At 38.2% G+C, this 22,104-nt stretch overlaps 1 protein-coding gene across 5 annotated transcripts in view; it reads right to left on the minus strand.

Annotated features, from left to right (window-relative positions):
* nrg2a (neuregulin 2a) overlaps positions 1-22,104 on the minus strand; it is a 96,480-nt gene that overhangs the window by 40,793 nt on the left and 33,583 nt on the right. For 2 of the 5 annotated variants that reach the window (XM_032575977.1, XM_032575976.1), the window contains exon 2: positions 1,106-1,271. In XM_032575977.1, coding sequence (XP_032431868.1) covers positions 1,106-1,271 — 166 coding nt within the window. Of the gene's footprint in view, positions 1-1,105; positions 1,272-14,582; positions 15,015-22,104 lie in introns of those variants that run through there. The other 3 variants (XM_032575978.1, XM_032575979.1, XM_032575980.1) reach the window with 3 other exon arrangements.

Consider the following 22,104-nt stretch of genomic DNA (forward strand, 5'->3'; position numbering starts at 1 on the left):
GAAGAGCAATTATGGCACACGCTCATCTCTAACTTATGATGCTTCAGTATGGCATCCAGGTTACCCAACATGTTCCTTTGCAGCTTAACTTATTTACATTTCTACTATTAATAAAGACTTTGCTATTATATTGTCAACCTAAGCTCTTATTTTGGGTATTTTCTCCTCAAAGTGAGTATGTTTAACTTTAGCTCACCATTAGCCATTTTGTCAAAAAGGAGAAATTACAGGATTTAAGCACAATGAAAAGCTGTCTTTCTTTCTTTATCTTTGGCTAAATGCTTTGAGCTGCTTCTCTTTGTATAAGTTATGTAAGCTTATTACAAAAAAGATGCTGGCGACAGCAACATTATATGGCCTCTACACTAATTTAAGTCTTGGTAAGACTTCTTTTTACAAGCCATTTAAACTAGTGACTTAGATTTTAACTAACTAAAATGTTTTCTGAAAGACATAGTTCAGGATTTTTGAAGTGAGGTTAAGTCATAAGCCTCTGAGTAGGTCCTAACGTCCTTTAGTGCATAATTGGCTTGATGTTCTTTATTTTGTATAAATCTATATTAGTTAGTTTTAAAGAATGAAGCTAACAGCTAATCAAAAAGGGGTCAAACTAATTATCTGGATCTAAAGACTTATCTAAGAGGCTGAGTCTGAAGTGAATGGCTAGAACAAGAGAGGCTAAGCAAAGCTAATAGATTCAAGCTAATGCGTGGCCTAGGAGGAACCAAGACCAAAGACAACAATGAGTGTTTTAAAAAAATGCTCCATCCTCAAAAATCTTAGCCGTTTATGAGAATACTATTTTACAAACTATATTTACATAAAACTGGAAGGTTTTTTAATCAGAAATGGAGCTAGGTGGCGGTGCAACACCACTGGTGTATAAACAAAAGCTATGAACAAAAAATTTGAAGGTTATTTCAGATTAAACCACAGTGTGAAAAGTGAAATATCACAGTACACGGGCTGTTCTATTGATTCTTTCATTGTCTAAGTTTTTTATTAGATGGTGTCCGACTACAAGAAGATCATTTGTAGACAACTTACAACATTCTTGATAGTGTGATGGTGTTTGGCTTACTAGAAAACGATTCTTTGTACTCACAAGTTGGACTTGATCTTGACTTTTCGACTACTTGTCAGCTCATTGCCATCTTTAAACCATCTGTAGGTTGGGACAGGCTTTCCTGTGGCCTCACACTTCACCATAAGCTTGCTTCCCTCACCAACGACGATGGGATTCTTGATTGGTTTTAACTTTGGAGCAACAGCTAAGATGGAATAAAAAGAAGAAAAAAAAACTCAGTGTTAATGCAATGTAACAAAAAGAAAACATATTTCAGGTTTATGCATCATGGTTTGCTACAAAACGAGACAGGGGAAGAGTGGAGAAACAGGAGCTGAGCCAGAAACCCCTCTTAATGGAGTGAGCCAGCAGCTCTCTCAGGTGACCTCCAGATGTGGTCACTGGAGACATCATCAACTTCGCCTTGGACTAATAAACATGCTCATATTCACTCTGGCTTTGCTGCTACAAAAACACCTGAGGCAGTATTTAGCAAACATCCACCAGCTGAGGAGGGGAAATATGCAGCCACAAATATCACGCACAATTAAAGTCAATCTGGAAATAAGAAAAGTTAAAACATTGTAAAACTGGCCTGTTGTGTTTGTGAGAGGGAAAAGAAAACATGCTAAATCATAACACTCATTCTGTGCTTTCGTTCTATGATAACCATATTTGTGATGATCATACAACATAAATCATCAAATACATACAAAGAACACAGCAACATGTCAGCTGACAGCTGCACACATGTTTAGGTGGAGTAAGAAAAGGGGTGAGCAAGGGTCAGCCCGGGGATGACCCCTGGTGCACACACACACACAAACACACCCCCACACACACATCCTCTATCGCCTCCAATAACCATGAGTAACATTCACGATTTCATGCACAATCTGCACCATGCTGTCCTGCAAATTATAGCTGCTTGGTGCAGTTACCTCCCAAAGACGACACTTGAATGAAGACGAACAAACCATGACAAGCAAAATGAAGTTCACGCAGGTAACAACTGGGCACAGAAATAGCATTGCACCAAATTTATCCCCCCCTGCCCTCTTTTTTTTTTAAGAGACTGTCCTACTTTACTGACCTATTAAAAGAAGACATGTCTGCGCAGAGCCAAAAAAAGAAAACAAATCCAATGATGTTGCAGTTTTTAAGACGTTTTGGTGGATTTAGGTTGACAGTTGTGATGGATTTAGGGTAATGTTCAGTTAGCATTCACAGAGGTATTCAGACACTTTTTTTCCTCTGTCAGTGAAAGTTTTAAACACTTAAGTGAGTAATGACAAAACAGCCATTATGATAATCTTCAACTGGATTTGAAGAAATCATCAGTTCTCGAGAGGTCACATACCTGGGAGACTTTTGCAAATGTAAATACCAGGAACTCTTACAACAGTGAACTGTTGTACTTTCCAAAAGTATTTAATCCCCTTATGCTATTCCCATTTTGTCTTGTTGCAACCACAAATATCAACATGTTTCATCTGACAGACCAACATAATGCATAATTGCTGAGAGGAAAATGATGCTCGTCTCTTAAATATTCTGTAGATCGGCATCTGAAAAGTGAGGCTTACATTTGTGTTTAGCCCCCTGAGTAAATACTGACTGAGTTCATTTTATCTCATGGATTTGCACTGAAGACTTTGTTTGTTTGGACGGGGTCACTGGGCTGCTGGGAACTTGTCCCTGCAGTATGACCACAGCGTCATGCTGACACCACCATATTTCATAGTGGGGGGTGGCATGTTCACAGTTATATGTTTTACATGTATACCAAATATTTCCGTTTTGATTTTATCTGACCAGAGCACCTTCTTCCACAAAGACAAGCACAAAGTGATGAATCGTTGAAAAATAATACTTTACTGAGTTATTAAAACTTTTCATAAATAGAAATCTGAGAGGTGAGACATTCATATGTTTTCAACCTTCCTGTGTCAACACTTATAGAACCATCTGTCACTGCAATTAGAGCTGCAACTCTTATGGGCTACATCTTACCAGCTATGCTGTTTTGTGTTTAACTCAATCCATATCAACCCAACTCTGACCAGTTTCACTGGTCCTGCTGAGGAAAAGCAATCCTACAGCATGAAGCTGCCACCACCTCATTTGACTGTGGAGGTGGTGTGTTTATTATAGCATAAAGTGCTACTTTTCCAACACATTTAGCATTCAGAAGTCCTACAAGTAATTATTGAGAGTTCTGATAGTAATTAGTAGAAATAGGGGTAAGGCATTGTTTCAGCAATGTCCATCTTCTTGACATTGCTGAAGTTAATTGGTTGCACTTGATTTTATTTGAGGGCACCAGAGTAAAGATTGGAACTAAAACATTGCAGGACAAACCAAATACCAATTATTTACATTGCAGTAATACCAAAATGTAGAAAAGTTCAAGGAGAATAAAATCTTTTGTAAAGCAGTGCATACGTTTCTAAGTATGTCTCATATTTTGCATTTGGCACTAATATTCATGAGAGAAGCATCTCTTTGCTCATAGAAAAGCTCTTTTATTCCTGATAATGCATATAACACGGTCTGCTAAAACGTAAACCCCAGCAAAAGCTTCAAAAAGTCTTTGTGTTTAGTGTACTTCACAAAGTTTGAAAAGTAATATGCATTAAATCTTTAAATGCAAAGCAGCCTGGATATATCCAAGGAAGATTGATATATTAATGAAGATAACATCCTCTGTTTAAAATAGATCCGTTTGTAAATCAAAAAAAACAAAATAGCACACAGATCAATGGAAACATAGCCATTTTTAGCTTCACAGCGGTCACTTTGTTGCTAAAATTATCCTGTTTTCATTAAGACAAGGGCCTTTTATCTACAAACATCATGCAGCTGGGAAATGTGGCTGATGATATTTGCAGCATTGGGAAAACAAAGACAAAGAATCTAACATTCAGGGAAAAGGCAAGATGTACTTTTGTAATGTAGCACTTTGAAACTTTAATGAGCTTTCGGTCTCAAGATAGATATTGGTGGTGCAATTGCTCGAGGAATTGCTTCAAGATTTTGAAGTCCCAAGAGTTTGGAAATATAAAACCCCCATTAATTCAGCAAAGCGTAACTGCAGATCTGCTGAAAGTCATAACATTATATGGGCTGAACATATACAACATATTGCCATTTGACATCAACTCTGCAAGTGCTTCAGGTTTATTGATAGCTAGAAGCTAGGTCTAATACTGAGCCATAAAGATTTTTTGCTGTTTAACAATTTAATGCACTACATGGGAATTGATGTTAAATAGTGCTCAATGTTCTGTGGTCTACCCTACTGACCTACCTCTAACTTTTACGTTACTCTCACCAAAGGGAAAAACCAGTACTGTATTAGTCGCACTGTAACTGTGTAAGAGTATCTGCAAATGTCTGGCATTTGAAAGGCTTAGAAAATTCATTGTCTTCTGCAGATATTTAAAACACGGAGAGCAAAACGTAGAAATGCTTGCGTGAGCCGACCCAAGTCTGAGAAACTGAACTTCTGCCTGTGATATCTACACACACTGAACTGTGCCACACTGAACCCGTGCACACTGCCTGAGGAAAGCCTCGTCAGTCAGAGAGCTGCAAGAATGAGGTTGCACCGACTATACGGAAAAAAAAAAAAAAATGTCTGGACATGAGTCTGTCCTTGCCAAGAGAATTAGCAAAGATTTGTCCTTGGCAAGAGAAGCAACAGAAACACAGGACTCTACTTTTCATCAGTCCAGCTAGCCAGATGTGCTGGAGGGTCTGCTTCATCTGCCCAGCTTTCAGATACTGATCAGTATCATTAAATTAATCCCCCATTGCACATATATCTAACAAACTAAAAGAATAGGTTAAGGTTTTTAAGTGAAGTTCTGTGGAGTTATCAAAATATTTCCCCTCCTTATAGTAGAAAGATGTAAATTGACCCGCATAATAAATAAATCATGGATGGCTAAGAAGTAATCAGACAGATTCTTTATTTTAGCAACTTAACACAACTCAGACTGAAAATGCTCTCTTCCAACAGATGAAAAACATTAACACCAAGACAGCAAGACAGTTTAAATGCTGTCATGGTATTTTCTTTCTTGCACTGTGGCCATTTTAAAAAAACACATGTTCTGCAGGTGTAAATGTCATGAAATGAAACGGATTATGTGAAACGTCCGGTCTTTCAAGTGCGAGTGTTGGTTTTAATTTCCTCCCAGTTTGAATCAAGCATGAGTATTGGGATCAAGGGTGTGGAATTCACAGTGTTCCACTCTATCAAGACAGGGTGTGTTATTTTAGTGGAACGTACCTCTCTTCTCACATGTGGTTTTCCATATTTAACATTATTAACACACCATTAATCCTTAAAATCACTCCACTCTAAATCTGTAAGTAAAATTTACATAGTTATTAAGTCTCTAATATATGCAGTGTCTTCAAAGATGGATCTTAATGGTGATTTTATAGGTGTTGTAGACATCTAAAAATTAGTTCTGCAGCCACAAATGTTGCAGGTAACAACTTCACAAAATGTCCTCTTAGAATAGTAATATGAAGACAACAATAAACTTAATAACAAAGTCAACCATCTTTAGCATAGAAAGCTGTTTAACTGAGACAGCAGTGATAAACTTAACAGTTGTAACAGCAGAATGTAAATATTCATTAATTTAGCAATACACTCCATAGATTCAAACATTTTTAGTTTTTAAACAAATTATCAGCTTTATTCAATTGCTAAAGCTACCTAGAACATGGCCACCTATTAGCCATCTGCCAATTTGAGGATATATTCACTGATATCTTCATACTACAGGTAAATGAACTATCCCGGTTAATAATGTCACAGAACCTCACTCTTAAAATGTCTGAAATTACCTTTAAAGCTACTGCACTATGCTATGATCAACTTTTGATGAAAACAAGTTGTCAATGTAACCAAAAAGTCCTTTTCCATTTCCTCAATGAAAAACTGTGCAGGAGTGATGATAAACCGTGGCCTCAAGAACAGCCTGTTTCTCTCTTTTTGAAGCACAGGGGCAGCTGCAGACATGGACTATAAAAACCCAATTTGAGAATAGAAGCCTATCTGGCGTGTCAACAGCTCATGCCTTGGGTAACAGTTGGAGATCTCAGCCCACATAGCTGTTCAAAAACAAAGTTATTTGATATATTAACAATGCCTTACCCTTATTATCGAGTTAACATTTCTGTTTCATTTCCAGGAGCTTAGGAAAGGAATCTAAGGCATGCCTTTGTGTTTTTCCTTTTTTTTCCCCCCCATACAAAGTATCCCTGATTACTGCGGTGTTATGTCACCTCGCTGCACGTTGTCAAAAGACAAACCGCATTGCATGGCAGCCAGAGATATGCCATTTGCATGTGCAAATGCCCCTCAGATGCCATACGCTAGTTACTGTAACACAACATCTGTTCAAAAAGATCAGTTTAATAGCATCCAGCCAAATCTGCTTTTACAAAGTGAGGACCTTGTACATTCTTGGGATTGTTTTACCTACCATCCGGAGATCCCCCAAATTACTATCAATCCTGTACTGAAACTTTTCAGCTGTGGACAAATTCAAACAGCAAACCTACTTCTAATCTTTGGAAGTAAAATTGTATTGGATACTTCATTGCCAACACTCTGTATTAGTTGAGATTTTTGCATGTTTGAGCCAAGCTTAACAATCAATAAAATGTCTAACTATTCATACATTATCAGACTATACATGCGTACTTTCTCTAGTACATTTTTTGCTACATGATAGACAATTGTCCGTCATGTCTAAAGGACAATTCTAGGTTTTAATAGAGAATGCGAATATATCATGTGTTCAGGAGTTGAGGCAAAACGCAAGGTCTGAACTGTTGCTTGAAAGTCATAGTTCTCAATCTAAAGTTTTAGTTTGTCTCTTTAAAACCCTCCCTGTGTTCAACACCTAACCCATGATGCCAAAGAGAGATGAATCACCCCATAAAAACTGAGGAAGTCAACAGGAAAAGCTAAATAATGATCTCCTTCACTTTGTGATCTCAGATCAAAAAAAAGCCAGCCGAGTTATATTTGTTTATAAGAAGCTGTTTGGAGCCAAAAATCTTGACAAGTCATGTTGGACTATGTTTAATTTAATCAGACCATTTCACTCGTTGTATTTCAAATAACTACTGACGTGCTGTTTGAAACGGTCCACAGTATTCAAAACATGTCGGCACAAACTTCAGCTAGTAATGAATATGGTTACTTGATGTTTTCAGAGGATAAACATCTTTGTTTGTTTGCACTTGCATGATGCCAATATTACGTCGCTGAAACCTCGGTGGTATTGAAACAGTCTGCATGAAACTCAGTTTATCAGGCTTTAAACTGAAACGAAGCCTAGGCGTAAATTCAATCTGGAAGACTCTTTAGCCCCATCTGCATCATCCAACCGGCGCTTCCTGCTCATCACCGCTGATTAACCAACGCTGGTCCAAATCCAAGTCACGCCCAATCTCCGACCGAGTTCCAGCTGAAATGGACCACCATCCACGGCGTCTCTCGCTTTCCAGTAGAGCTCAACCCACCTCCACCCCCTCACCTCCACTCGCTCGGCCATCCGGCCGCATCCCTCATCGCCTCCACCACCAGTGTCGGGTCCCGGGGGGATGACGTTCCGTTCAGCGTCAGGGATGTTCATCCGAGCCCATCGCAAAGTTTGCGATAATAGATGTCCTCAGCCGGGGCCCGAGCGCCAAAAATTTAACTCATGCTGTTAATAAACTTTCCTAATTGTTTCCCTTTCTTTGTCTGAGTCTCTCCAGATTGAAATCAGCTTTAATAATCTACTTCAGTGACTGAAATCCAGCTTCTTCAGCTGTAGTATGACTAGAGATGCACCAACATACCATTTTGGTCTGACACTGATGTTGTTGCTATGGTCAAAAACCAGTCCTAATCTTATTCTGCATCACTAGCACTGTTACATATTTTCCTTATGAGGCCGATACCAATTAGTTCAAATATGACTAACACCGGCCAATCCTGACATAAATGTTTCTATAGTATTGTGCATTACAAATTTGAATTATAAATTACAGACAGGACACCACAAAAAGTAACTAAATGTATTAACTTTAACTCTGTGGTGTGTCATCAAGATGATGATGCTGTGTAATCATCTGCATTAACTAACTGTTTGGTTCCCAGCTCAAGTGATCAGTGGGAAAGAGGTGGTGACCAACAGCCAAACATGAATGTTTTTGGACACTGGGAGGAAACTGGTGTACCCAGAGAAAACTTATCTATGCACAGAGATTTCATGCAAATACCATACAAAAATAAAATAAAATAAAATAAAGCCTGGGAAGAATTTCAACTCAGGACGTTTCAGATCCAAAGGAGCATTGCTGGCCACCCAGCGGTTCACAAAATTTAGTTATTACTTTGGGAAGCAGCTTGCTATTCTGTATGTAACAGTATCTCTTAAAAATGTACTTCTAAACCTTACTTTTTTTTAATGGACTGAATCCTAATTCTACCTTGATGCAGCAGAAGTTTCCAAAGTTGCATTTAAATGCAGGAAGAAATGTACACATGTCAGCACAACAGATAAATATTTTCCCAGACATGAGCAAACTTAATCCAGTCATATAAATGGAACAGTACCAGTTTGTAAAATCAAAGCCAGGGTCACGGTGCAAAAGCTTAACAAGTGTCTCCTATGTTTATTATGTTGAGTTTTCATTATACCACTCTAACGGTTTTAAGTTCCTTCAAAGGGAGTTTATTTTCTATTTTCCAGATACATAGTGCCGTTTCATAGAACAATCAAGTAACCATGTTACCTTCAGTTGCTTTGAAAATGTCTCATAAAAAATAAGACATTTGACTAATCTGAAGCCTTGACATGGGCCTTTGTCTCTTTAAGAAGCTTCTACTCTTGCGACACTCCCCAGTAAAATGAGGAGTGTCCACCCACTCCAGAGAAAGTTCTGGAGTGGGTGGAGTCTGGAGGAAAGTCACAGCTACTTGGAAAGCTATGAACTGGAAATTAAAGGACGCCATACATTACTTGCCACTATAAGCTAATGCTCTTCTGAATTTACAGATATTGTTCCATCATTCTGTAGCAGTTTGTATGTTAAGCAGAGTGCAGGCTAGCTAACCTTTTAAATCATCTGCAGTTTGATGCAGATAATAGTCAGTAGTACCTGACCAAGTACTGACCAAGTAGTCATACTGACTATTTGGGTGCTTGCAACTGAAGCAAAACTTTATTTTTTTTAAATTATTGTCATACATGAAACAACTGACTGTCAACATCCTCAGCTGTTTTGTCAATAAATAATAAATGTTCCAGACAACATTATCTGTAATATTCAATATTATTTAGCAGCAGCAATGCAAAAGCTATTGCTTTTTTGATTGGAAAGAAATTATATAATTATTTACATTTTTGTTTTAAACTTTGGGTGGTGATAATGTTCCGCTGTTGTATTTAAGCTCTATATTGTCATACTGTTAGCCAGTCCTTGTGTAACTACAATTAATGATGAATCAAGTCTTTGCTGACAGTGTGGTAGTGTTGACTGTAGTCACACCTGAATCCTGCTAAAAACAGACACTATATGAATTATGTATCGTCATAAAGACAAGCAGTAAATTTTAGATCTTTGCTGTCATCTAAAATTTGTGTTCAAGTTAAGATTTGATCAGAATTTATCTGAATATCTCACATAATTCAGCCTGAAAAAGACTTTCTAGCTTCATGCTTTTGAAAGGACACATTTCAACCTCCATCTCTTTTAATGAACACACCAAAGTGGCATTCGAAAGAATAAATTAAAATAAAAAAAAATTAGAAGATGTCACAGAGTGAAGACATAATGATGGACTAGATTTGTTTTCTTTGTGAGAATCCTCTTCTTGTGAGAAATAAATGCAAGATCACCCTGAAATAGTTGGCAGCAATCCCTGCTGCCTCCACTGACTAGTTGCTGAATAATTCAAACAGCACCACCATAAATTTAAAGGTGCAGTAGGTATTACTACATGATGAAAAGCAACAAGCACAAAATGAACAGCCATTTCTTTACTTCCTTGAGTAATTATTGCAATCCTTGGCTACACACGCAAACCCATTCACGCAGAAAGAAACTTGTTGTGTTTTGTCTTGACATATGATAGGTGGGAGGTGCATGATTATGAATTATTACATCACAAACAGGAGCAGCATATCTATATAGGTCAGGAAGACTGCAAAGACATCCAATTAGAGTTAGTGCTTAGTTTTTCTTCTGCTGAGATGCAATTTTCTTCCACTAACAACTAGTATTAAAAAATGAAGGCCTTCCATTGTAAAAGTGTGTTAAACTTGTCTCTTTTTTTTGACATTTTCTAAAAACTACCAGCTTTGCAGCTACATTACAAGTAGTTAAAGTAGATAAATGAGTCAGTAAATGATCATGCAACAGAGCAGATGCAAAATGGCACACATCAACACTTTTTGGTTCAAAGATGTCAGCTTGAATGAAAGGGTGCTTACTTTAAGAAACACCTGCTGTGAGGGGATGTCTTGAAATTAATGTGAAAAAAAAAATTCTGCAAAAAAACAAAAAAAACAGAAGAAGAACCTGTCTCACGCCCCCAATGCCACATTGATCACTGACTGACAGCTTCGGCAGATTGCTCCTGTTTACATACAATTATGGGTCGACACACCTAATTCAGACAGGCACGTGTACACATGCACATGCTCACACAGCATATTGTATAACTTCAAATTATGCCGCATATCGTTGCATCTATGCAAAAGTAATCTTGAAATGGCATCTTTAGCATGCGACTGGCCAATTTGGAAACATGTGAAGGAAAATTGTTCAAATATGACAACTTCAATTGAGCACTGGAGTATTGGCTGAAGTAAATATATAATTCTTGTCTTATTTTTTAAACGAGTTAGCTGGTTTTGGCTAGCTTGTTGGCTAATTAGTTAAAAGTAGCTAGTGTGAACTAATGAAAAGCAACAATTCGTGAATGAAATAAAAAAAAATACACATATTCATATTCAGTCTGCTTATTTTCACAACATATATAACGAAAAAAAAATTTCAGCAGTGAAATTCCACACCAAGTTACAACATTTACATTATGTACATTCACATTATTCTTTTTCAACAGTGTAAACTTAAAAACAAGATGTTTTCAAAAACCATCATCAGTGATCAAATATATCACTTTAAGTGTTAATACAACACAATATGTATGACGCTTAAAAACACATGGAGAATGTTTTCTCTTAGGACTGATAATAAAAGTTGGAAATTATGCTCTCCAGCTCGCACAATATTGTTTGCCTTAAAAGGGCATAAAGTTCAGCTATATTCAATAAATTCATTTTAAAGCTTGAGTAGAATATATAAAATTACTGTAAATTTTCAGCGGTTTCCAGGTGGCTATGAAAGGTCGGTGTAAAACAGACCAACCAATTGGCACCATTTTGTATCTCAAAAAATTTGGTTACAAAACAATAAAAACCGCAAAGGTATGAAACGACCGAAGCGGCATAATGGTATAAGGTATAATCTTCTAATGATTTGAAGAGGCATGTTCAAATGCTCACATGTTCAGGATTTGAACATGTGAGCATTATTCCTCATTTGGATTATTCACTTTACTTAAAGGGGCAGAATTATGTATTTTAAAGTCATACAGCCATCTTATGTATATATTAAACATAAGATAAATTTGACTTCACAATTTGACACTTTGAAGTGGTCTCTATCTCTTTAAGAAGCTCCTGCTCTTTCTGTCTTCAGGACATTATCACAACAATGATGAGCCATTATGACCTTTACAACGTTCTGAGAAACATCGGATTGAGAAGCACTTTGTATGATAAGCTCAGCAGATGCACAGTTCCACCAGGTTGTTTGCTAATTGCTACTGCCGCTAGTCCGGAGGAGCTGAGTGGGCAAAGTGCAAGGGACCCACCAGGTTTGAAAATATTTTAACGTATAATTTGTGTGAAATTTAGAATTTAGATGGCAATAAATAAACTTTATTGTTTATATGTTAAGTGAAAATTAAATATAAATAATTAACCTAGGTATGTTTTACATCTATTGTGTCTTTATATTTTTTTAGATCAAATAAGAAAACAAGGTTTAGTTTTGGCTCTTTTTGACCTTTTACCAGCAAGAGTCCAAAATTATTATTACATAAAACCACAAACACAACAGTGAAAAGGACTGTTATGAAAATAAAGAGCACACATAGTTTAAAATTTGAATAAGACCAAATATAGTAAAAAAAAAAAAAAAAGAGGAAATGAATGATGGTCTTACTTTTCGGAGGTAAAAAGTTAAGTCACAGTCAAATTACAGTTATATTTATTTGTAAAAGAACTTTTTATCCATAACCTGATCAACTTTGAAGACAAAAGTGTTCATGGGTTAACTGCAGAGGAGGAAGGCTATGCACCTTCAGAGTGTCAGTCTAAGTTGGAGTTACTAATTTATTGGGATTTTTATGTCTCATTGTCATCCTAAACCAGCTGCTAAAATAAATCATGAGCTGTTTAAGTTAGATTAAAAAGAACACATTGGTAACGTAAATACAGGGTTATGGTTGCATATAAAAAAAAAGGTTGCATGCAGTTTTCATTAATCCTGCAATCACAAAACGGCATACACCATATGAACTAATTTCACAGAACAAACGCGTATAAAATAATCAAAACTAAACTAGATTAATGTTTAATATTGTGCTCCACTACGAAGCCAAACTGACTCGTGGCCTTTCTTCAACAAAGTTAGGTAAAAACTGAAACGCTATTATGGGGAAATTATAAGAATCCGGATATGTGAAAGTCCTGTTACTTGCACCATGCACAGCTAGAATTCACACTTATACATTGCTATTTTAAGGATGATCAACTTTCCGAAAATAAATAAATAAATCACAATGCTTATGTACCAAAATGTGTCTGGTTAAATTATTATTTGAGACCTTGATACAGCAGAATAAACATGTATTTTCCAGATTGCGGTGCACTTACAACAGTAAAAGGAAATACTTTGCGCGAATACTGATTTTTCCATTTCATTTGCACAAGGAAAGACAGCCAGATTGTTCAACAAGGTCGCTATACTGCCCCCAGGTGGCTACTCATGCAATGACATATAGAAGTTTTCGTGGACCAACACTAATAAACCTATCCAAATAATTCAGCTTTAATTACCCTGTTTAATCAAGAGTCAGATGTTTAATGAAGAGCTGAAGAAACGTAATTGAGCTTTGGAAAAAGTTTTTCCCATCATACTTTTTGTTTTAAACAATAAGCCCCTATAAAGACACCCAATGCTGGTTTGCCATAAGTAAATTTTTCTTGCAAGATAACACTTCCATAAAATAAACCATTTTGATCATAAACTCACTGACCTTTCTCAGGCTGTTTGAAAAAGGATGAATTTTGTAAGCTATGTATTTCACAAGTTTAGAGGCTACCCTCAAATCTAGAATGGCAGCCAGCAAGTATTTCAACACTTTGTTTAAAACAATAAAACAAGCCAGATCACCAGTAGTTGGCTTACATAACGGAAGGAAACTGAAACATTTAGCAGGCTACAAAAAAAAAAGAAAAAAAAAGACAGACAGAAAAAAAGTTGGATTTAGAGAAAAACATCCCATTTAATCTCCGGTTTTATCTGTTGGAGGCTGAGGGGGGTGACATCACCAGGTACAAAATGTCTATCAAGATGAACCCTCAAAGAGACAGTATCTGATCAAGCAAGGAATGACATATGTAGAAACTACAGTACTAATCAAGCTATTGTCCTTAAAGTGTCACTAAAACGGGGGCTGGGCCTCCCCATGACCCGAGGTCAAACTAAAGTGACATGCTGCAGCTTGTTGAACTCACTACAGAGCAACCGCATTTCTACCTCTTGTGTATATGAAATACAAACAGGTCTCCAGCTTCCTTTTCTTTTTTGTAAAACTAAATCAGCTTAGGGCACACGCGCAAAAAAGAAAAGTGCCGACTCTTATGCTGGATGAGTCACGGCAGACTCAATATTAAAATGAGAAGTGAAAACACTTTAGCAACCTTTGAAATATTAACCCTGTCAAACAGTGCATTATGACGCAGGGTTTGCTGTCACACAGACATTACTATTCAATTAATACCCTGTGATAGGGGATAAAACACATGGACTGCTAAAACTCTCCTGTGAGCAAGTTTTTAGATCTTCTGTTCAGCTGTTTTAAAATCTGAATTTTTTAACTTGGTCTATCATTTTTGCTTAAATAAAGAGTTACCGGAACAAGTGCCTCTGTGTGTCATTGGCTACTGAAAGGTAAGTTCATGTGACAACTTGGCTGCAACTTTTACAAAACAAGGCTATAATTTCCCCTTCTTAATACAGTAATTCAATCCTAATCTTGCTCTTTTGTTTGTCCGAGTCTATTTCTGCGTCACTGTTCCTCTCTGTTGTAAACATACACAAGTTTAAACATGTAACACAGAAACTAAATTGTATTTACCTCTAGTAGGATCGCTCTCTTTTCGTCCTCTCTTACCCCCATTCTTTCTCCCTTTCCTGTCTTTCTTCTTGGGTTCTGTCATGCTGCAGTCAAGTGGTAGTCCTTTTTGGAAACGTGTGGCAAATGGGCACCACCAGACTCTCTGAAGCTGTGAGAGCGTCTCTCTGCTCCTATATAGACTTGCACTGATCAAGGATAGCAACTCTGACAGAGAGGGAGGGAAGAGGGTGGGAACAAGAAAAGCATTTCCCATTGCATGATGGCAATCAACCCTTCTATGACTGGATCTTCCAGACCCTGAAGCCGTGACTCAAGACAGAGACCGAGAGGGTGTCCCAAGGAATCTGATCATAAATCTTCAACTTCACAACAGTGCTTCCGGAGAGCTCCGTTTCGCCATCCCGGGCAGCATCTTCTCCTCTCTACTGACCCATAGAAGAAAAGCAAAATGAGACCAGTTAAGTTATCCCCCCCCCCCCCCCCTAGCGCTGCTCACCCCACCCAGATAAGCCTGCAGACGACCTGCCCTTGCCAGGATGATGTCGGGGTCCCAGAGCAGCCTCACATCTGGTTCCCATTTGCGGAGCGCAGATTCTGTGGATATGCATGTGCGAGGTGCTGAATGTCAGATAACAATCTATGAAGGACTGCTGCTCAAAATTGCACTTCCTCACCTCCTCGCTCATCTGTCAGTACCTCCACCGGTACGATAGGCGAGTTTCAGCACGCCAGTGCCTGAGGTTCTCTGTTCACTGACGCCTCTGGCCGGTTGTCATTATTGTCCAAGCAGCAATAAGAGTGCAAAACAGGTACAGCGTGTTTTACACCGATATTGTGATATTTTTCTGTATCTTTCTTGAATCTAAAAAGCGTTATTAGCCTTGATGTTTTGTCTAGACAGTTTGGAGCATTGAAAAAAAAAAAACAGAGCAAAGGAGACACTTTGGATAAAAGGCAGACAGAACCAAGATGACGATCAGGACAGTTACATTCGTGGCTCCAAAAGACAGCAGGGTGACACTGTAAAAAAGGGACAACTTTCCCTTTCATGTCCATCTGACACGTCTGCAACAGTGACAGCGGACTTATGTCAGGAATTATGTCCTGCTTTATGTGGCCAAGTCTTATTTCAACCTACCGCAGTGTCTTGTAAAAGGAAAGATTTTTTTACAGCGCCACTTATAGCCACAAACTTCAATATACTTTACGAAGATTATATATAGCAGACCAACAGCAAAATAGTTATGAAGTGGAGAAATAACACACAACACCAATTTTGGTTTTCAAATAAAAATCTGAAAAGTGTGGCATGCATTTTTGTATTCAGCCCCTCCGAATGAATACGTTGTAGTTCCACCTCTTATGGTTAGGGCACAATCAGCTTTACTCACAGAGTAATCAGTCAGATTAGATGAGGAGCCCCGGAACAACAATTCTTGCCACAGACTTTGACTAGGCAATTCTAAAACATGAATATGTGTTGATAACAGCCATTTTTACCCACATTACTCCAAAGAACAATTAGTCTAGTGAAACAAAGCCAAACAATACCACTTCATTTTATTTATTTAGAGGTAAGAATAAAGAAAATTATACTATTTTTTTTTCATAAAGGATATAAAAACACATCAAAAAGTATGTAGGTTAACAATAAATGACCAAAAATGACTTTTAAAAAACTTTATATATAACCCTGGTGTAGAAATTATATTTTCTTTATAAATTAAAACATACCTCATTTTCATTTTGTCTTTGGCCAAAGTTACAAGAAGCCACCAGGTTTCAGACTCCTAATTTAAGTAGGTTGGTAGTTGTGCTTTTTTCTTTGCCGACGATTGATCAAATAGAGTCCATAGCTTTAGGTAATGTGTTGGAACTTAACCCTGCTTTAAGCTTCTACACAACTTCCCCTGACCAATCGGGTGTGCTCCTTGTTGTCCTCGTGATCCTGTTTATCTGCAATTGTCATCTTAGAAACCACTGAGTTGGACTTATACTGAGATAAAACTAAATACTGAATGCAGAAGCTTTTACTGAGGCTCATCAGAGGAAACGGGTCCAAAGACAACATAAAGTCACTTTTCAGATTTTTATTTGTGAAAAGAAATGGAGAGCCTGTATCACCTTCTTTCTCTGCTGAATTATGTCCTGCTTTATGTGGCTCAATCACACAAAAACTCCAATAAAAACTCCAATAGCATAGGTTGCAGTTATAATATGAGAAAATGTGGAATAACAAGGCACTACATATTAAAGCAAGGTTTTCCAAAATTAGGCTTCCTGCACTTCAATGTTCTGGTAAAGTGCCAAAAATAATGTAGACAAAAAGAAACAGAAGAACAACAACAGTTACTCTCAATGAAACTCATCGATGAGTCATCTGCGGGGCCATCCCGGGGTTTGTCTCCGTCAAGCCCTCAGAGGATTCTTGTCGTTTCTTTCGAGTAGGCGGTAGCGGCAGGGATTGAGAGGGGCAGCTCATGGGTCATGTCTTAACAGGTCACTGCACTCAGTAGCATAATCCTTATCTGTGGGCTAGAGGGGTCAAAACAAGGCCAAGGTTTGAAACACCAACCGGCTCCGACGCAGTGCTTTTCCGAGTTCAGAAAAACAAATTGCTCTTTCCTCTGCTCTCTCCTCCTGTGGTAGTTCTCCATGATCTAATCTATCAACGGAGGAAGGAGTAAGAGCTGGCAGGGGCCGCGGTGTGACAGGGATATGCTCCTGCCGCCTCGTACCGCCCTATCGCCCCAATCTCAACGCTCACTTCCTCCACTTGCCGTTTTGACAAGATGGGACTTGTAGCAAGGATTGCACGTTTCTGGGTGGGCACGCAGTTTATGTGAGCACACATGACGTCAAGTTGCAAAACAAAAAAAAATGCCTTTGAGGATGACAGTATGCAAATTTGGAAAGAGATTTTTTTCTTTGGAAATGTTTGTCATCTGTTGTTTTCAACATCGTAAGCATGTTTTGAAGCAAATTTATAAAACAATGCAAATACAGCGAGGTTAGAATTACGAGAATGCACAAGAGCTAAGCACTGGCTGACATGATTCACATGGTTCCACATAATCCACATGTTAACATGAAGATTCAAAATAAAAATGCATTCTACAATCTCGATGCTTAGATTTAAAGCCACCTGCCAACTTTATTTCTAAAGCTGTGACCTTTGTCAGAATAATGGGTGGTGCTCCTTTCGTTCCACAACACAAGTGTCTATTTTTTTTTCCCCAAACAGAAATATTTCCAAATTCCAATATTTTGATTCTTTTGTGGATATTTGAGAAATCCTTGAATCTCCTTTGGCAGCCATTCCTAAATGCTAGCTCATACAAAGCGCTGCCTATTTCCAAAAGCTTCTCCTTGGCACTATATGCCTGGAAAATACATAACACTGCCCCTTAACAGTCATGTTTTTGGGCCGTGGGTGGAAGCCGAGCATCTGGAGAGAACTCACACATGTATGAGGAAAACATGCAAACTCAATGCAGAAACACCCCGGGCCAGGATACAAACACTGGAGCATCTGGTCATTGAAAAGGAGTTGAAATATTTTAGTGAGCAACTAAGATGGTGCGTTCAATGGACAGTAAAACCCACAGAAAAACAACAAAAAAGAAATGTTATAACAGTTTTTCCATTTTTAAATACAGTTGGAAATTTGATCGTGATAATCAATAAAACTGGTGATCACTTCCTCCCGACTTCATACCTGAGTTTTATGAGATCACAACCGACATAACTAGGTACAAAGTGTAAAACAACGTTTTCAGATATAATAATATATAATTAAAGTATGAGCTTTTCCATTACTATTTTAAAAAAATCAGCAAAAATATGGAACGGTAATAAAATGAAACATTTTTTATGAGGATCATATTTATAAAGCCTGAAGAAAATAGGTCCAAACTTTTGATTGATACTGTACGCGCTTGCCATAAATGCCTCACAGAACCCATCTCTGCCTGCCTCCTAATCCCTCTTTTTGCTGCTCCCAGAAAAAAAAAAAAAAGAGAGAGCTTTCCTCCACTGTGGAGCCGAGCAGTTCACTCCTAACAGCGGCATACCTGCACATCATCACACTGATACCGCTCAACAGCACTCCTGCCCTTTCACAGCCAGGAGAGTTTATCTTTTTCGACATAATGGCTTTAAACAGCCATTAGGTTTTGTTGTTTACATCTGTCTGGGCTTTTTTCTTTCTTTTTCTCCAATAGAGTGGACATGGGTGTGCTTGCATGTGTGGTGATGGTGGTGATGGTGGTTGCAGAGGGGGTTGGAGTACTGTATGGTGCTTGCTTTTAACGCCCATCTGCAGGTTTAATTCTCTGTAGTGAGGGAGGAGGGTAGAGGGGCGTAAAACCGCAGCAGGAGATAGAAATTAAAGGGAGATCAAACGGAATTAACACAAAAAAAAATTAAAGAGGGAGGGGGAAAAAAGGTAAAAAGCGTGACAGAGGTATTTGAGAGCTAAAAGATAACGACCTCTACATCAGATGGCAGAAAAAAGCACCACCTGCTGATTTTCACCTTTTTTAATAAGGCATCTGTCTCCTTGGCCATGCACTGAACCATGCTGTGGTAACAAAACATAAATGCAGGCCGACTGACTGCAGAGATAAAAAGCTGCTCATTTGGCTTTAGTGACGGTTTCAGGAGACACAAAAGAAGCACACGTTCTGCGGTTTACAGCCAACTCTGTGAGAGCTGACGCTTTCTGATTATGCATATGTAGTTTAAGTTTTAGATTTTCCTCACTTCAAGGGCCCTGATTCCTAACCAGTGGGATGAGTAGTACTGGTGGTACTTTGATTTCATTTCGGGGTACTCATTAGAAAGTTGGGTGTCAAAGAATTAAAAGGCAAACAAAGGTTTTTAAGTTTTATATCTAGCTAATAAAAAGACAAGTTGGGACAGACGCATGGTGACCATATTTCAAGAAACTGAAGTTGACAATAGTGAACCAAGAAACTGGATCTGAGAATGCCTTAAAACCAATTAATTCATGCTGCTAATCCATCCATTAGCAGCAAAGGCTAACAATGGTTAGTCTTTGCTGCTAAAGGATTTGCTGCTAATCCTTTAAGGCTGTTGTAAAAGAATATTTTAGTAATTGAGTACTGTATAGAATATTTTTACGATTATCCGAGGAATCGGATCTCTCTCATTCCTACCGTTCGCTCCAAAACCGTGACGGCACGATTCCGATGCCACAAACCCTCGTAGTCCGACCATTGCACCGCAAACTTCAACAATTGTCCCATGACAAAACGGCACACAATTAAACACCATGCTGCTAGCACTTCACAACTACTCATAGGCGGAAGTAAAAGCGCTGCCCACCACAAATAATGATCCGAGTGGAACACGGTGCTACATAATAAAACATAATTTAACAAAGCTTCGGGGCAGATACATTTTCCTCAAAGAATTTTAATAATCGAGGTACTGCAATCATTCAAGGAATCGTTTCAGCCCTAATATCCTTACATTTTATCAATTTAAACACTAAAGGAGTAGATACAGTATTACTTGAATGATTTAATGCAATACACACTATCAGAAGGGCAACTGAAACATTTATTTTTCCAGCTATCACTATGTTGCAAACTATAGTAGATTTCGAGATCAGTGATAGCAAAAAACATCTGCCTTTCCCCAACCAAAATTTGGACCCTTTTCCATCTATTTCTCAAGGAGAACCTTCTTTGTTTTTGGTTTTTTTTTTTGAAAAAAAACTAAATGCAAATTTGCTCCATGTGCTGAAGTGACAACTGCGCTATCTAAGCAAAGTTAAGTTACTACAACTGACCTGTTGGAGGCAGTAATGTGCCTGAGTATTAACCCTGCTTCACACAGCAGCTTAGTGATAAAAACAACAACAACAAAAAAATAGAAAACATGTTTTAAAGTTCAAAATAATGAATCTTATGTTTTCCAGTCACTGCAAAGACATTTCACACGCTGGGGCCTACGTTTGCAATGAATCCAAAACAGAAATATATTAACATTGTTAAGCTGAAACTTGTCCATCGTGTTATGTTGTTATTGCATATAATCCCCCTACATTATATGGCATGTTCATTGCCTTTACATTGTTCACAACTCCTTCTTCTGTCCGGCTTGGTTGAAATTCAACTGGAGAAATCAAGTTCAATGGGAGGAATTCCAGACTGAGTGTTGAAGGGAGATGAGAATTGAGCAGACAGGAACGCAATGGCTAGCCTAACCTGGCTCAGCTGTTGGAGTAAAATTTTCCCTGTGGCTCTTTAAGACTGAGTTTGGCAAAGAGGGAGACAAAGATACAGTAAATAAAGATTGAAAAATAGAGAGAGACGTATTAAAAATTATATTAATGTAGCACATTGCAGAGAAATAAAGAACATTTTCTATTTCCTTTTATTAGGACTGCTCTGTTGAATTTGTGCATATATTCAAGACGTATTCAAGGACTTCTTCAACAACTGTTAAATATATTTATTTGTATTAATGACTGTTACGTCTTACAGCAGTCAGTTTTTCTACAGATTGCTGCTAAAAAAAGAAAGCAGTGATGAGAAAGTCTGACCTGCTGATACAGATTTTCTTTTGGTCTAATTATAGCAAAAAAAAAGTTGCTAAGTTGGCAACAGTCAGTTGACTGTGACGTGCACCCGCAGAATTGACCAGCTCTCTGTCACGGGAGAGCAAAAGGGGGCAGTGGCTAATTTCAAGACCTTTGTGGAGGTAGATTGGATCAGTGGATAAGATAAGCTTCACATGCAAGTTTCAGTTGAACTTTGATCACCCAAAATTAAAGGAAATTGGATTCAATCAAGCTGAAAAAAATGTCATTTCTAGCACCCGCCCACATGCCTCAGGACCAAGTTCCTGGGGGAAAACACTGAGCATTCTTTGTAGGCTAAGCGAGTTTTTCCAAGGTCAATTGTGCCAAATCTAAAGGTAAAAGAGTGGAGATCTGGTATGTCAAATTCAAAGTTGCTGACTCATTGACAATGCTCACACCTCCATGAATAAATTTATATTAAATCATACAACTCAAGTTCGGCTATTTGTCATGTTACAGAAATCACAGCAAGGAGGAAACAATGAAGCAGAATTTGTGTGTTAAACGAGGAAGTGATGCTGGGCGGATTCGGCTCTTTGACGTTTCCTGCAGCACAAAGCTGTCACCATGGCAACCACAGTCTTAAGGGTAGCAGCGAGAGTATGTAAGAGAGAGAGAGAGAGAGGGAGAGAATGGCTGAGTGAGGATAAGAGACAAAATAGGAGATAACGTGTGAGAAATACAGCGAGAGGAAGAACGAGAAAAGCAAAGACAGGGGAGCAGTGAAGAGCTGGAAGTGCAATGCTGAAACACAGAGAGAGAGAGAGAGAGACAGAGGTATCTACTAGGCTGCTGCGCTGAATCTGTCCAATAAGAGCAATGTCTATGGGTAAGCCTGTGCCAAGCTTACTGGGAAGCACTGCAGCAGCATCTCAGAGAGAGGAGACATGACAAACATCAGTACTGGGC

The sequence above is a fragment of the Xiphophorus hellerii genome, chromosome 11, assembly GCF_003331165.1.
Source record: "Xiphophorus hellerii strain 12219 chromosome 11, Xiphophorus_hellerii-4.1, whole genome shotgun sequence".
Taxonomy (NCBI): Eukaryota; Metazoa; Chordata; class Actinopteri; order Cyprinodontiformes; family Poeciliidae; genus Xiphophorus; species Xiphophorus hellerii.